Source organism: Colius striatus, chromosome 1 (genome assembly GCF_028858725.1).
Source record: "Colius striatus isolate bColStr4 chromosome 1, bColStr4.1.hap1, whole genome shotgun sequence".
NCBI classification, from domain to species: Eukaryota; Metazoa; Chordata; class Aves; order Coliiformes; family Coliidae; genus Colius; species Colius striatus.
In genome coordinates, this window is record NC_084759.1 from 138,864,789 (window position 1) to 138,881,729 (window position 16,941).

The 16,941-nt window shown below is 39.7% G+C and overlaps 1 protein-coding gene across 1 annotated transcript; it reads left to right on the forward strand.

Annotated features, from left to right (window-relative positions):
* The first annotated feature begins 432 nt into the window (after positions 1–432).
* RERGL (RERG like) lies at positions 433–10,669 on the forward strand. Its single transcript, XM_061988858.1, has 5 exons — positions 433–509; positions 640–696; positions 3,191–3,264; positions 6,086–6,234; positions 7,311–10,669. The coding sequence occupies exons 1-5, from the start codon at positions 458–460 to the stop codon at positions 7,591–7,593; spliced, it is 615 nt and encodes a 204-aa protein (XP_061844842.1). The 5' UTR covers positions 433–457; the 3' UTR covers positions 7,594–10,669.
* The last annotated feature ends 6,272 nt before the right edge of the window (positions 10,670–16,941 follow it).

The following is a 16,941-nucleotide window of genomic DNA, read 5'->3' on the forward strand; positions in this document are numbered from 1 at the left end:
ACCCTCCTGCTGAAGAATGTATTTTCCTTCACTTTCCTTCTCGCTCTCCTCCTTCCTTTGCCCTTTCCTCCTTAATTTCTGACCGCTTTGCGTACTAGCGGGGCCCGAGGCTGAGAGTGAGGGGCGGAGGAGGAGGTCCGGACCCCTCCAGCCAGCCTGGCCCAGGTGCAGAAGCGCCGGGCCGAGCCGGATGCCTGAAGAAAGTTTGCACGGTAGAGGACTAAGCTGAGGGACGGAGAGAACGAGGAAAAGGAACGAGGAGGAGGATGCCTGTCAAAGAAGATGAAAACTACCGACCTCCCACGTAGAGCTGTACCTATCGGCCTCGCCGGTGGGGCGGGGAAAGCGGCCGGGGGCCGGCGGAGGGGAGCGGAACGGAGCGGGGAGGAGGCGGGCTGCTAGGCGGCCCCGGCGGCTATAAAGAAATGGAGGCGGCGGGGCGCGGCCTGGCGGCGGGATGACCGAGGTGAAGTTGGCCGTGCTGGGCGGGAGTGGAGCCGGCAAGTCGGGTGAGGCGGGGAGCGGGGCGGCCTTGGTAACTTCCAGCCTGGCTTTACCTCAGGTTTGGTGGAGAGGGAGGCGGGTAGCGACGCGAGCGGCGGGGCAGCATTAAACCTGGCGTCTGCTTTCCTCCCGCAGCGCTGGCGGTGCGGTTTCTGACCAGGCGGTTCATCGGAGAGTACGCGTCCAACGCCGGTGAGCACCGCGGGCCGCCGCCGGGCGATGGGGAAGGGGCGGCGGGAGCGGGACCCGCCGCGGGGTGGGCGGGGAGCGGCGGCTTCCTTGGGCTGGGCTGGGCGGTGCGGGCGCTCGGGGGAACGGACGTGCCACGCTTCAAACATTTGTTTGAACAAGAAAATGGGCAGAAACGTAGTTTCACAGAACTTTTCGGGAAGATTTACGTTTTGGTTCTTTTTATCAGCGAGAGTTTCTGATTAAGTGTAAGCTTTGAAGACGGGAAAAGGCAAGCCAGGTATCTGTGGAGAGATCGCTTAACACTCCGGTGGTGCACCCGGGCGCGGGGGCTGGCGAAGTGCTCATCGCAAAGCCGCTGCGAAGGGACTTAGGAGGGAAAGATAACCGGGCTGCATGAGCGAAGCGCGGGTAGATTATAGTAAGCTGAATCAAAGAGGAGATAAAGAACAGAGTAAAGAAATAGACTGGAAAAGAAAAAATCAACACCAACACCTGTCCTATTGAATATCTCACTCTCAGCTCTGTAGGAGAGGTGAAACATTGTTTATCTGGCACTACCGGTTAATCAAAGCATAATGCAAAGCCCCTTGCTTTTGCAGGAGTGTACTGATTTGATAGCTCTGAGGAAAGCCTTGCCGTGTTGAGGATATAATTTCTTGTTCATGCCAGAACAAATACAGTGATCCTTAAGACACTTCTAAGGTCTTGGAAGATGGCAAAGCAGGACTTGAACTTTCACATCCTGGGTAGAAGTACTATTTATCTGATAGATAAACACTTTTGGAAGTGTGCTACCCCAGGAGAGGAGGGAATGAAAAGTCTTGTAACTTAACAAGGAGTGGCAGTTGCTGTCAACCTCATATTTCCTTCTAAAGTGAAAGACTCTTTCTGAAACCACTTCTTTACAAAAATCAGAGTAGCTTCCCATGATCCATAAAGAAATAAGAATGCTAAGCTAAACTGAGTATGTCCTAATGAACTTAATCTGAAAGCAGAGTTATAGCTGGACATATTCTATCAACACTTGTTACTATACAAACCCAGATTGAAAAGACAGTTTGTGTCCCAAGTGGCTTAGCAATGTCTATGTCATATGTAAGTTATATAGTGCTCTGTGTGTGTTCTAAGCCACTTACAACTAAAAACAAGTTTCCTTATCCTGTGCTTCCAATACTGCAAGTCTCAGAAAAGGAATTGCAAACTCCCAGAATGTTTTCACTTGTTAACAAAGCTTTTTTAGAAGATAAGTTTACCTCAACTTCTAGAGAGGAGAAAAGGAGTGGAAAGTGGGAATATAAAGTAACAAAATAAAAACCATCTCACTGTTAGTGGAGTCAAAGTATTAATTAAAAATATATTTAATTATAGAAACAACCAAAGTGTTGCAGATATGTACCCTGAGAAGCTTGGGACTGATAGTTCATCAGATGAACTCTTAAGATGTGCCTGGAGAGTACTCAAGATTAATATGGTGCTGAACTGAAGTTCCAGAGACAATAGGTCTTATCTATGCCTTCATTACATGCAGTCTGAAGTAGTGCCCACAACAGTTTTTGTCTCTGTAGTTAAGTAACTATGAGAAATTATACCATAAACAGACTTTTGACAACTACTGCCACAAACACAAGTTGGTTATACTTGCTTAGAACAACGTGTTACTTAAAATAATAGTGATGGTCTGTCAGCAATGAAGTTCCCAGGGTTGCTAGTGCTGGTGAAGAGTCCTAAATCTAAGAAGTTATGCTATAGAACTATTCTAGGATCTAGTCTAAGGACATGATCCTGTAAATACTATTGGTCTGGTGGTACATAGTAGAACTAGATTTCATGGTAAATAAATGTTATTGCCAATAATAACATTTGTACAGAATCAGAATTTATACATAAGCTGTCTTACTAATTTCATAATTCCAAACCTTGATATCAAGCTGAGTAGTTACCAGCATTTAGCTGATTCTGAGCATTATGTAACCCCTTTGCCTCCATTTTGGAAGATGAAAACTTGTGTCTAGAAGTACTTCTTGCACCAGCACTTCAATGGGAACACCACAGTGAAATGGTGTTGGGCAGCCCAAGGATTGGGCAGCTCATGTGTTGCAAAATAAAATAGATTTATTCTGAGTATGTGTTTAAAACAAATAAACAAAAAATCCAACAAAAAAACCACCAAACAATAAAAAACCCAATCAAACAAAAGAAAAAAACACCCAACAAAAGCTCAACCAAAACAAAACTATAAAAAAGCAACAAAGGGGAAGAAAACCCATTAACAAAAAAAAAAGCAACCCCCCCCCCAAAAAAAAAAAACCAAAAAACAATCTCAAGCTCACCCTTCCAAAACCTCCAACAAAACTAAAACATAAAGCCCTCGAAAAACCAGACAGTACAGATTCTGTGTGAACCCTCCGTATTATCTAATCTTACTTTTGCTGCCTTTTCACTACCACCCTCTCTCACTAATGCTGGTTTTCTTTGTATACTGTGTATCTTCTAGAATGCATCTACACTAAGCACTTGTGCTTGGATGGGAGGCAGATACACTTGGAAATTTATGACCCTTGTTCACAGGTAAGAATTTTAGGAGTCAAAGAAAAGCTGTTCTACCTGTGTAACGGTAAAAAGGGGTTGAGGGAGGATTACAAACTTGTTGTTGGTTATGGAACTTGGACTTTTTTTTTTTTTTCTAAAGACTGAAGTCTTGTAGTTGCTGTGGCTTAAAACTGCTGAGTACTTTCCCATTTTGTGGAAGAAGCCTCTCCTTGCTTAAATTTTCTGTAAAACCTTTTGCATTTTGGAGTATTAGTAACAGAAATAACTTTTCCCACTTCTTCCTTATCTAGGTAAATACAGAGATATTTAGTTATAGGATTATATGCAGTTTTCTCAAATACCTTAAGTGGATTACATTTAATTTTTAAAGCAAGCAGTTTATTAAATGTCTGCAGAAATAATCAAAGTAGGCAGGCCTGGAAATAAGACCTGCGTTCACAGATCCAGGGAAGGCCATAATGCATGTTAACAGATATACTTTGATCACAATAAACCACTTAGAAATAAAGGGTTTTGTATTCATTTCTTTGCTGCTACTACAGGAATAGAGAAACTTTGGTATTGTGGCCTAGGTAGGTCTGTCTGGCTAATCACATCAGCTGACAAGGTTCTGTTTTGGGCAATGATGTTGTCTTTTACCAACTAGGATGAATGCTAATACTAAAGCCAAAATATTACCTGGAGTTAAATTCCAAGACTTAAAAACTTTACCTAGAACACAAAATGAACCACCAAACAAATCTGGCTCCCAGGAGACAAGCAACAGCATTAATTGTCCCAAGGCAATGAGGATACTGAAATAGCCACTGTGCAGTGTAACACTATGGAGTCCTCCCTTGCCATATAATGTTCTGTAGACTTACTTCCACCTGACTTAGACCCATTTCCTAAGCTCACCTATGGCTACAATTTGGGCACCTCTTTGATTTTAAGCAAAACCAGTTGTATTAAAAACAACTCTGCGTGCCGATACTCTTTGTGCCTCGTTCTAGGTTTTACTTGGGAACAAGGCCTAACTTTAGTTCTTTGCTGTTTTCTTTCTAACTTCTTAGTGCCTGCGAAGGAGTAGGTAGAAAATTGTGGTGGTATTGGTTTTTCGTGTGATAGGACTGGTGATTTTAGAAACACGTGGATGTGACATGGAGATCCTGTACCCTGTGAGAGCTGGAGGCAAAAATAGATGCAAAGAGGAGGCCAGGCTGGGAAAAGAAGTCTTGCCATTTTTGTTTCAGCTTCCTGAAATCTTTCTGCTCTCTGAGCCTTCTCTCTAGTAGCTGTGTCCCTGGTCTGCAAAGCTCACTGTCCCTTCATCCATCTGGGAAACAGCTGTGACATACACAAGTCACCATTCCTGCACTTAAACTTACTGCACAGTCACCACAACATGAAAAAACTGTTGTATTAATGATAGTGAAGTCTTCATACAGTCCTGGAAACAGTCCTTTTTTTTTTTTCTTTCTTATACACTCCCTTTCACTGTCAGCATTCAGTTGCCATCCCTCATGGTTACAGCCTTCCCAGTCCAGTTGTTTATGATGCTACAGTGCTGCCCCGGTGCTGAGCTAATTGAAGCAACTGAGGTGGAATGCCAGAGAAGATTATACATTGCAAGTAGCAAAATACTAAACTAGTGTGAGAACAGCTTTAACAGTCCTCAAATTACTATTGAAGATGGGTTTTCTTAGAGCAAAAGTCAATTTTTTATTTTTATGTGTTCCTGGTCAGCTTCCAGTATTTTACGTGTCTTGAGTCACATGACCTTGCCAGCTGCTGGGAAATCATTTGCAGGGATAAACTCATTTAAAGTAGTTTTAAAATTATATTCTTTAGCTTAAAGGGACAGTTTGCAGTTGTTGCTTTCTAGGAATTGGGACAGGTTTTTTGGGTGAAGGGACTCAATAATTGGGAAGGGTCTAGAGGACAAGTCTGATGAGGATCAGCTGAGGAAATGAGGATTCTGTAGCCTGGAGAGGAGGAGGCTCAGGAGCACCCTTATCACTCTCCAACTACCTGAAAGGAGGCCGTAGCTTGGGGGGTGTTGATCTCCCAAGTAACAAGCAATAAGATAAGAGGAAATAGCCTCAAGTTGCACCAGGAAAGGTTTAGATTGGATATTAGGAAAAAAATCTTCACCAAAAGGGTTGTTAAACACTGGAACAGGCTGCTCAGGGAGGTGGTTGAGTTAGTGTTTCTGGAGGTATTTAAAAGATGTGTAGATGAGGTGATTAGGGACGTGGTTTAGTGGTGGATATGACAGTGTTAGGGTAATGAGTGGACTCTAAGATTTTGGAGGTCTTTTCTAACCTAAACAGTTTATGATCACTTGAGTGATTTTATGTCACTAGTTTTATTACAGTCAACTGCAGATGGAAAGATTTTTTTTCCGTCTCTCTAGAAATTTATCGAGTAAATAGTTTCAGATTCAAACAATGCAAAGAAGAAACAAATGAAGAAACAAAGAGAATAATTAAGTACACTGTAGTCAGACTATTAGCAATATGTAAAACTTGAAACTGCATAAACACTGATGGCTCCCATATGTTTCTTTCTCATGTAACTCTGTAATGACTATACAGGTTATGCAACTTCACTGCTTAAACATTACATTAAAGTCTAAGTGTTTCATTATGCATTTGTTGGTGATCCAAGGTGTCATCTGTAATGATGGTTATTTATTAGGCTTTTGGAGCAGGACTCACCTGAATTCAGCACCAACACCTAGACCTATTAGTATTTTTTGTAATAAAAGATATAACATTCTCACATTCACAATGATAAAGAACATACTCTGAAGTGACAACAGTAACCATCTTTTTGCATGTGAATTTGAACTTTTCAGCCACAGCGGGGAAAGCTCTCCCTCACAGACGAGCTCCATTGGGCTGATGGATTTATCATTGTTTATGACATCAGTGACAGGGCATCGTTTGCATTTGCCAAGGCATTGCTGTACAGGATCCGAGAGTCTCACGTAGGAGCTTGTAAGAAGTAAGTAGGTTTTTTTTTTTTTTCCCCCCTTAGCAATCTTCAAAAAAAGCTGAGAACATTTCTGTGAGCTGTAGGCATCCCAGTAGCAATTGAAATCCAGCAGCATCCAAGTAGCATAACACAATACCAGGAATAAGGTATCTGTTTCATGGTATCCAAAGCCAAGTACATCAGGATTTTTGTTCTTATTTCTTATGACACTGCTGTTTTAAGTAATTGCGGTAAATCTGTCTGCTGTGATTTATGTGGGCAAAAACCTGGCATAGTCAGTCTCTGCTTTTACTCCCCTACTCTATTACCAATGGAGACGCACCAATGTGAGGGCTAAAGAAAACATTTCCCACAATAAATAAATCTTGTATCATGAAGTCTCCTAAACTGGCTTTAGCAGTGACTCCAACAGTATTTGTGCACATGGGTGACCATATGATAAGAAACTACTTTCTGTCAAGAAGAGCCAGCCAAATTGTAAGTCTGAGTAGATGTGATGTATATTCTTGCATCAGTCATCTGAGATACTTTCTAAATAGAGTGAAATCCTACCCCTTATATTGAATAAAAAACCCCAACACTATTCTTTATGGTTTACTGCTGACCTTTCTTAATTAAGGCTTCTCTGGAAGGAGTAATTTTAGCAAAAGTTTGGGATTAGGCTTCCTGTGGGTTTTTTTTCTGAATTACACCACTGACACTGATGCATCTCTTTGACTCTGTTATCTACAAATGGAGATAATGACCAATTTGCTTCTTTGTGAAGCCCAGGAGCTGGCAATATTCTCAGCAGTATAGTGTGTGGAAAATGCAGTGGATGAAAAATACATGAATTCATTGAGCTGAGGAACCAAAATGAAAATTTACTGATAGAGGCTCATCTGTAAAATCCTTTGACATTTGACTATGGCAAATGGAAAGCTGAAACTCTACCTGGCAAGATAAGGGAGTTGGTTTGTTCTTTTGGGTTTTTTGCAATGCCTATTACCCTGAACGTACTTCCCATACACACTATATGTATAGCACAGAGTACAGCACAGCATTGTAATATACCATTTCTTTAATTGTGATCTTTTTGATTTCAGAATGGTCGAGTCATCAGTATTTTTGGTAGGTAATAAACAGGATTTATGCCACATGAGGGAAGTTGGCTGGGATGAAGGACAGAAGCTTGCAATCGATAACAAGTGCCAATTCTGCGAACTATCTGCAGCAGAACATTATCAGGAAGTTGTGGCAATGTTCATGAAAGTCCTCAAGAATATCACCTCAAATTTCAAAATGAAGGAAAAGAGACGACCAAGTGGATCAAAGTCAATGGCCAAGTTAATCAACAATGTGTTTGGAAAGAGAAGGAAATCTGTGTAAAAGATGGTTGGTCTTGAAGTAGGAACAAGCTGAAATAAAGTTGCTCAGGCAGCTCTTGGGATTCGGTCAATTTCCTCCAAAGGTTAGTATCTGGAGGAGTAAGGCAGTAGAAACCAAAGGCAGGAAATAGTATGGATGGGGTCTAAACCTAGAAGACCTGACTTTCTATTTCCAGTTCTACTACAGATTTACTGTGTTAAAGGTATGTCACTTAAATTCCAAGCTGCTCCTCTCACCCTTTCTCTCAGAAGTTCTTTGAAGGAGAGTTTTAGTATGCATTTATTCAAGACCAACGTGGTCTTGAATATCTAACATGGATAGAGCTTCTAGGTGTGACTGAATTGTAAACAGTTATTTCCAAGAAACTCAGCTTTGCTGATCAAAATCTTACTTTAGAATGAAGAGAAGCAGCTGTTGTTTTTTTTTTTTTTCTGTGCAAGAACAGTTGCACTAAAGAAAAGCAAAATACTACTGCTTCATGTGATATTTCTATGTAACTCAAGGAAGGATCACTCATATCCTTGTGTGCCTAAAGGTGCCTAACACTTCCTTCAATTCATATGAATTAAATGCTTAGACACCAAATCAAAAAAGGTATTCACTGCAAAGCTATCTTGCAGAGGTGGCAGAAGGGAAGCAGTATTGTCTCCTGTCTCAGTATTTGGAGGTTTGTTTTTTTGAGTGATGAAAGAAAGTAGAGAAGGTTGAAGAGGGTGGGAACTGGAATGTTAGTGAAATGTTAGTCAGTGAGCATTGGACTGTTTGGCAAGGTTGTTTAGTGAAATAATTTTATGGCAAAGGCCAATGTGAAGGCCAGGGTAACATCTGAGGCTGATCACTTGCACGGAGTAGTTTTTGTGGACTGTAACAAGGTTTCTTTACCTGTAAGATGGATGTGCCTGTTCAATTTTAGATGGGAATGGAAGCTTGAAAAGCACATAGAATGTTCAAGATCACAGGTTCTCTAGGCTGTCTGCCTGGATTTAAAGGTCAGCCTTCTGGTAGGACCTGTGCTCCTAACTTAACACAGTGTTTTTCCGAAGGACCAATGTCTTTACAAGTAGTCATCACTGTGGTATTGAAATGCCACTTGAGAAAGCACTAAGGAATATGTTAGCTATGCTTTTCAAATGTGGCTATTAAACATCAGACAGATATAAATATGTTGTCAATTGACATTCAGAGCTCTTAGTGTAGGCGACTAAATAAGGGCTTAGCCCAGTGTGTTTGAAAGTGCTGTGCTCATACAGAAATTATGAAAGGGAAGTGATCTGAAGATGAATTACTGCCTCCTATGCGTTCCAGAGGACAGCTGGGATTTGGTCTGAGCAAGTTGCTGAGTGGGAGCCTACTTCTGCTCTGAATTTTTTCCTGTGTGCAAACTTGTAAAAGTATCAGTCACAGCAGAACACCAGTTTTTTTTTTCAGACATCCACCCCATAACATTAAAAAAAGCTCTATAATCTTAGTGTTACTTTTGTAAAATAAAAGCACATTTTGATAAGCGTTGACCAAAGATGACTTTTTTTTTTAAAAGGAAGAGATAGTGTTTATTTCACTTGTTTTAAGATTCCAGGTATTGGAATATAGTTCTCAGTGTTGATAGGCACAGTGTTGCTTTGTTTCTATGCAGATACTGCTGCCATATCAGTAGTGCATTTAACTGTACTGTCAATATCTATAAAGCTCAATATGAAGACTATGCATGTACAGCCTTCATCTTTCCAGTGCCCACTGAATTCTAGAACTGCTAATAGACTGCTGACCTGTCAGGTAGCTGTATCTCACCAGCTCTAGCATTGCCAGATTCGAGAACTGTTAACTATATTTACTGCTGTGGTATTAAATAAACTGGATATTAGCTGGATGTATCAAAGCCTTTTTTTTTTTTTTCCCCTTTACTGTAGTATACAGATACAGACTTCTTGTTTTGATTACTGTAAAAGTGAAGCACCAGACAGATCTGGAATTCAAATTTGAAAGAGTAGATCTGGGAATCAGATACTTGCACAAAAAAATGCCTCTAGCTATATTTTTCGTACACAATGAAGAAGCCTTCATGTACTTCTATGCAGTGAACGGTAGGGAACGTTTCTAAAAATCTGTATCCTTTAAAAATTTGTCAGGACAGCCCCAGAGAAGCTAATTAATTTTGATTTGCTCATATTAATGGAAATACGAACTTTCAGGTAGGTGGAATCTGTGGTATACACGGTTTTCCTTACATTTTTGTTCAAATGGGTCCAAGTGTTGGAACTCAGAGTGACTGTATTCTGGCCCCTTGCTAGGCTTCACTCACCTGAAAACCAGCTGAAACAGATGCAGGATGCATTTATATTTAAGCATACAGAAGCATCCCATATAGACATGATTTTACGGTCTTGGGATCAGGATTTCACTTGTCTTTTATTGCTGTTAAGTGCAGATGAACAAGAGTGCAGAATCTGAGAAGGAATTAAATTTTAAAGCAGTAAAGCAGATACACACTTCCCCTTTCCAAGTACGTTTTAGTAATATGTATTTTTTTAAAAAAGTGAAGGCCTTTTAAAGAAAAATGAAATACCTAAAGAGCATTTGTATACTGCTAAGTGTTCTTGGGGTTTTAACAGTGAAGGTAATGTGTTACTGGCTTAGCCACATTTTTAAATGCTAGCAAGAGCCCTGTTGCATAACACAGTGAATGATGTAACTGATGTTAAATGCTCAACCTTGTTAGTGACATCACATAGAGGACGTTGAACTTGTTGTGGAAACATGTATTTTTGTTGCTGTGGTTTGCTTGCATGTGACTGTCCTTTCTCACTGAAATATTTTGAAATTGTCATATAAGAGTTAAAAGTATCTGGAAGTCTTTGTTTATATGATCTTTCTCGTTTCAGTAAAATTTGCTTGAGAAAGGCACTCTGAATTGATCTTCAGCTTGTTTTTACTTTAAGAACAGTGACATAAAAGCAGAGAGGTTCTACTGATGTATAAAGGTAATAGCCCCTGGCTCCCCGGTGCTGTCTCTCAGAGAGCTTTAGGGAGGTTTTTGAAGCTCACTCTTACTGCATTTTTGAAATAAACAATCCAGACAAACACAACTTCAGCTCCTTTTCCTGCTGTCATATCTGTGTGTATTAAACTTTTTGTAAATCTCACTATATTCACATTCACAACAAGGCAGAAGGAAAATCATGACAGAGAAACTTGAAGCGTGATACTCCTGGAAGAGGGAAAAATTAAGTGCAGTGTTGAGTAGACTAACTAAACATACTGTTTCTTTCTAATATATTTAAATCAGGATGGTAACAAAAAAAGGTGGATCAGAAGTTATGGATGTTATGCTTTACTCTGAAGACAAAAGTAGCTGAGGCTACATTTCTAGCCCATTGCTAGAAGCTGATTCTGAAGTGATGGAAGGATGAATATTGAAGTGCAAAAACCTTGTCGGTCATATGGGGATAGTCTTGTTTCTTTCCTTTCTGTCTATCTGACTATGCTGCTTGAAGATGATGCACGAGCAGATAGTGGAAGATGTCTGATTCTGGCATTCTGTCCATCTAGGAGGCAGAGAGTGGGATGGGTGCTGTGGCTGTCAGCCTGAACAGGTATGGTGACACTGACAACTGGATCCAGAAAAATCAATGGTGTTTTCAGATAGTATGTTATAAAGAAGAAGGTATTATGAATACCACTCAAAGCAAAACTAAAGTGCAGTAAGTATCCAGGAATATGCATTTTTTTCATCATGATGCCTGTTGAAGCAAGTGTTTTAGGTTAATGAAGTTTTCATACAGAGCTGCTTTGTTCATGGACAGAGGAACAAACTCCATAGGCTTGAGAAGAATCCTTGCCTGTCTGTTCTGAAGGAAGAAATATTTTTTTTTTAAAAAAGACTGTTAGACTACTAGAATAAGCCAGAGGAATGCTGAATGATACTATATATTAAGAAAATGAGCCCTCTACTTCCTTAAACCTGTCCACAGGAACACAGGCCTTAATCTGCCCTTTGGGAATAAAAACAAAGAAAAGCTAAATTTTGATATCCAGTTCAGTTTAAAAAGTTTGAAGAGTTTGAAAAGCCCTTGTTTATGTGCCTAAATGTGGATCTAGGTACCTAACTGCCAACTTTTGTTGCTCTAAAATTTGGGTTTGATTTTTCTGTAGAGTACTTTAAATGGCTAGGGTGCCTTCCCTGCATCCCCCACTGCCGCCTTGATATTATGTGAGACAGGCAGGCTATTCTGGGTATAAAGTTATTTTTAAACAGACATTACTCTTTTCCAGAAACAGACAGTAAGTTTCTGTCTTCTTTTAATTGCTTTACAAAGTAAATTGAGTCCCTCTGGTTATATAATTAATATCCACGTTTAGTCCTAGATATTTGACATGACTTGAGCCATTTACTACTACATTCATTTTTTAAGACTGGTTAGGAGTTCAGATATGTGTTTAATTCCCAATGAACTCTGTAAAGCATCCTGAGTTTTTCCAGTGAAGGCCGCTAACAGCACAGAGAAATGTGTACTACAAGCAAGAGAAGTGAAGAACAGAGCTCTTATCATGGGGTTTGAGCCAAATGATCTATGCAGGTCTGTCTTATACACTACGGTGTTCGTATTCAGCAGCAAAAATAGCATTATATCTATATTACACATTGTATTTTTCTACTTGAAATAAATGTAAACCAAAATTAAAACATTTGACCTAAAAATTAGAAGCATTGTGGAATCTAGTGAAGATGTCATTTTTAATAGACACAACTTTTTAAATAGGCTTCACGCAAGGTTTTGGTTGTGAGTTTTGTTCTTTTTTGGGTTTTTTTTTCAAAACGATTTCTAACTTTTCAGCCCATTTTCCACCCGGAAAAAACTTTATTTTAAAGATGTTTTGCGCCTCTGAAAGTTTAACAGTCTTTTGCTGAGTGCCTTTTAAAGGTAACACGCTGCTTAATGAGGAGAAACTTGGCAGTTTTACTGCTTCCCACAGCTCCCTCTCGTGGCTCTTTGCTCACACATCATCCTCCTCAGCGAGCAATGAAGCTCTTTAGTTTCTCCTCAGGTTGAAACAGCAGTGCTAATAAACCTAACAATGCTGATCACAAAGTGCAGGTAAAAATCCTCCTGCCTTCCAATATTATAAAATTCGGCTATCGATTATGCTGAGCTCAACACTATGACATTTCATGGGCTTCGTTTGACAGTATCCTTACTAATAAAAATGCAAATGTTGATGAGGTTTTTCTCACAGTTGATGCTTCTGAGCTCAACTGTTCACTGAAATAAAGTTCAGCTATCTCGTCTAAGATGTTGAAAGGTTTCCTGTTAACATACCATCCATACATATTAATGTCCAAAGGCTTGAAAGCTTCTATCATTTTCTCAGCTACACTTATTGGTCTGATAAGAGGTCTGACCTCCACCTTGTCTTTCTAGAGCTTCCTGAAGCTATTATCCCCAGAACATGACAGAGAGACACGACAGGGAGCTAAGGCAGAGTTAGGCAACAGCATTTCTTCTCTTATCTGTAAGCTGTAGTATAAACACACAACTTCAATGTTTAAATAAGCAACATCACTTACTGGAAAAGCTCCAAGTTTGGACTCACCTGGCCCAATATAGAGGTCTGCTTCTAGATTCTCATCTCATCTCATCTGGAGGCCTTTCTACCAAACATTTTACATCATCAAGGTGATTCCTCAAATAACATGAGTGAATCACTCTCCAAAAGTCATTAAACTCTCCATCAACTATAAAGGTAATTAGGATTGGGGATCTCTAAATTTAGGTGAAATGAATCATGTTCCAAATATGGCCTCTTGGGGCTCTTTGCTAGCTGTTTTGCCCTTCAGCACTACAGAGCCCATCTGTCCTACTTTACAAAGTCAACTGAGTCCCTATGGTTAGACAATTAACATCTAACTTGAGATGACCATTGGGTCATTTAATGCTAAATGTATTTCATATGATTGATCAGGGTGCTGGATTATATTTGATCCCTGCTGAGTTTCATGAAACACCCTGAAATCCAACTGTCACATGTTAAATTAATTGATGGACTGTAAATGAAGCCAAGGGTAAGTTAACTGTGTAGTGCCACAGATTGCTTCCAAGCTAGCTCATTAAAAACTAACTAGCAGACCTTGATGCTTCACTGCAGTCTGCAGCAAAGCCATATTTTAAATGCTTGCCTATGGTAAACCCAAAAGCCTTAGGTGGATCAGAAAGTTAAATCAGGTCTCCTTACTGCCAAGCTAGTGATTCAGCTAATCATCTGTTTTCTCACTTGGAAAATATGTTTCAACAATTTGTGTGTGAGCAAAGATATTAGTTAGCTTTGTGACTTATTCCAACAGCAATTACCTATATATGGTAAGAACCAAGCTCATTACTTGCAAATAGACAGCATAAAATCTCTGCATCACTTATGCCTTGATTTGCCATTTCATGTCCTCCTCTTTGCAACTGGAAGATTTTGCACCAGATGGCTCTAATCTTAAAATATTTATTTAAACAGAAAGCTTAACTACAACAACAAAGTTGTTCAGTGACCTATTTCCTTTAGACCACTGGTGTAAGGCCAGAGTCACACGAGTTTCTCTTCACATCTCCAGCTATTACAGCACTACAGTATACAAAACAACCATATGAGAAATCCAGAAGCATGCATGTTGTTAATGGAGCAGATGGCTGCTGCTATAGAATATATGCAGCAGTTGAATTGTAAATGTCTTTCCCTCATTGAACGTGTTAATTTGTGTCTCTGCTATATTCTGAGAAATTTGTTTTCATGAATCTTAGGGGAAGACAAAGCATTTTGAAACTTTACTTCCTCTTTCAAATTCAGCTGATATTTACTAACAGAAGTTGGTAAAGGGAGAATGTACTGACAGGGCAGTTCAGGAAAGATTCAGTGGGTATCTACACTGGAATCTAGGCTGAAATATTACTATACACTTTTTTTTTCCTCTTATACAGTTAAATTGGTAGAATAGAACAGAAATTGCTTCATGGTTTCTTCCATGTGAGATATCACCAGGGTAGCATCTTTTACTTTGCAACAAGATAGCTGCATGGATAAAAACCCTTAATTTAAAAACAATCGCATCTACAACAATGGATAATTAGATGGATAATGTCTTGCTGGCATATAGGTAGGCCTCATTCTTCAAATTCTCTGCATGAGAATGCCCTCTGAGTGAGCTTTCCTACTTAATAATGACGAGTCACATAGGTAAAGCTACTTGTGTATAAGGGTTCTTATGATTGCTGGGCTGATCTAAATGGATGCACAATTATATGATTAAATACAGCAACATTTTTACTAACTACATATAATTTTGGCTGTCACTCAGAATTCAATTGCATTAGATGATTCAATAAATGACTGAGGTAGTCTGGGATCTGTCCTATACAGACCTTAGGGAATTCTGCAAATACTGAGCTAAATCATATAACTTCTCTTAGACGCAAATGGAAAATGTTTACAAAGGAACTAATCTATATTCATCCTTTGCAGTGTTTGAAATCTCCTTCTGTTTGCTTGCATTTTTGATCATTAATACAGATTTAGAAACAAATGCTATTGTGCATGTAGCTGTTTCTCTAAGTACATAGGGTGCACGCAGTTTAGCTTATTTTAGAAAAAAAGCCAGTACATACAAATTTATCTCTCCTGAATGGTCCAGTCTCACTTCATAGAACTAGTTAAACTATTTTTTTTCCCATCTAGGCATTAAACAGTGCCTCTGAATACATTTTGTCTGTACTAATGTGGTAAGCCTCCTAGGAAGCACATGAGCTATGCTCAGCTTAGCAATTTACTCTTTCTCCTTTCTGTTGTTTCCTTCTCAGTCCACCTTCAAACTCTGGATCTCATTGTTAACAATTTAGTAGCAGAGGGTATGTATGTTCTGATTGCTAATACATAGAATAGGTGTATTACAGATTATTAGAACAGATATAGTACAGCTTATTGTCATGTCCTGGTCTATTTTTAACAGAATGTACTGTTACGTGTCTGGGGAAGCAGAGGGGCATGGGAGAAACATTTCCGCCTCTCTTCCCTTTCCATATGAACAGACAAATGCACTTGTGATAAATCTGCTCTAGTTCACAACTATGTAATGGTGGGTGCCAGGAGGATGGAGCCAGGCTCTTCTCAGTGATGGTCAATGATAGGACAAGGGGCAATGGGTATAAGCTGGAACATAAGAGGTTCCAAAGAAATACAAGGAAGAATTTCTTCACTGTGAGTGTGACGGAGCACTGGAACAGGCTGCTCAGATGGGTTATGGAGTCTCCTTCTCTGAGGACACTCAAAACCCACCTGGATAAGTTCCTGTGTGACCTGCTCTACATGGTCGTGCTCTGGCAGTGGGGTTGGACTAGATGATCTCTTGAGATCTTTTCCAACCCCTAAGATTCTGTGATTTTGGAAGTCCATGCTAACATACCTGAATGGAGGTCAAATTAGAGCAACACATACAACAATTTAAATGTGTATATTAGCATTTGTCAGGCATAAATTACAGAATAAATAGATAACATAGACTGTGCATCGTAATTCCTGCATTTCCACTTTGGCCAGAGTACTCTCACATGCAGAACAGGAGAGACAGAGATGCTGGTCTGAGAGAAGTTCTGAAGTCTCTTTATAAGAGGACACCATAGTCAGCAACACTCTTCCTTGCAATTAACTAGTATTTTTACTTCCTTTTACCCCAAATGAAAGGATTAATTTTGCATCAAAACTGATTTCTTACTAGGCGATGTTTTGGGCCAAAATTACTGTCCGAGTAACACATATTTTCCGTACAGACCCTGTTGAAACTCATCATATGAGAACTGATCTAAGCTAAATTTGAATGATCAGGTTGGAAATTAGAAGCAGTCCAGTTTAACCTCAGCGTTACTCTTCACAGCAGACATGCACTCAAAGGATTGAGAAGGTGCACTGATAAATAAAGCACTTGTCTCATTGGTTCCACTCGACTTTTCTAAAATTGGCATTTCTCCAGATCCACCGAGCTACCTGAGCTACCTTGTACCTTTTGAAGAAGTATGCACAGAGCCTTTTGTCCAAACCCTCTTTTTTCCCCAGCTATCTCTCTTCCTTTGCTCAGCTGAATAGAAGAGGTGCAAGCCTTTGTTTTTAATTTGACTAATCTCTGGGTCAAATTCTGCTTGCTGTTATTCTGGAACAAACACAGAATGACTCCAGATTTACAGTGGTATAAGTGAGAACTAAATTATACCCTGAAAATTCATTTAAAAATCTTTCAGACACCTAAACAGATGGATAAATCAAGCACAGATTCTCAGGTCAACCTCTACCAGAAGGCATCTCTCATCTGACTTACGGTAG

What these genes read in the sequence shown, in the direction of transcription:
- RERGL (XM_061988858.1), top strand. Translation starts at nt 458, where the DNA reads ATGACCGAGGTGAAGTTGGCCGTGCTGGGCGGGAGTGGAGCCGGCAAG. An exon ending in GAGTGGAGCCGGCAAGTCGG is followed by an intron (nt 510 to 639) that starts GTGAGGCGGGGA and finishes TTCCTCCCGCAG; the next exon opens with CGCTGGCGGTGCGGTTTCTG. An exon ending in TTTATGACCCTTGTTCACAG is followed by an intron (nt 3,265 to 6,085) that starts GTAAGAATTTTA and finishes TGAACTTTTCAG; the next exon opens with CCACAGCGGGGAAAGCTCTC.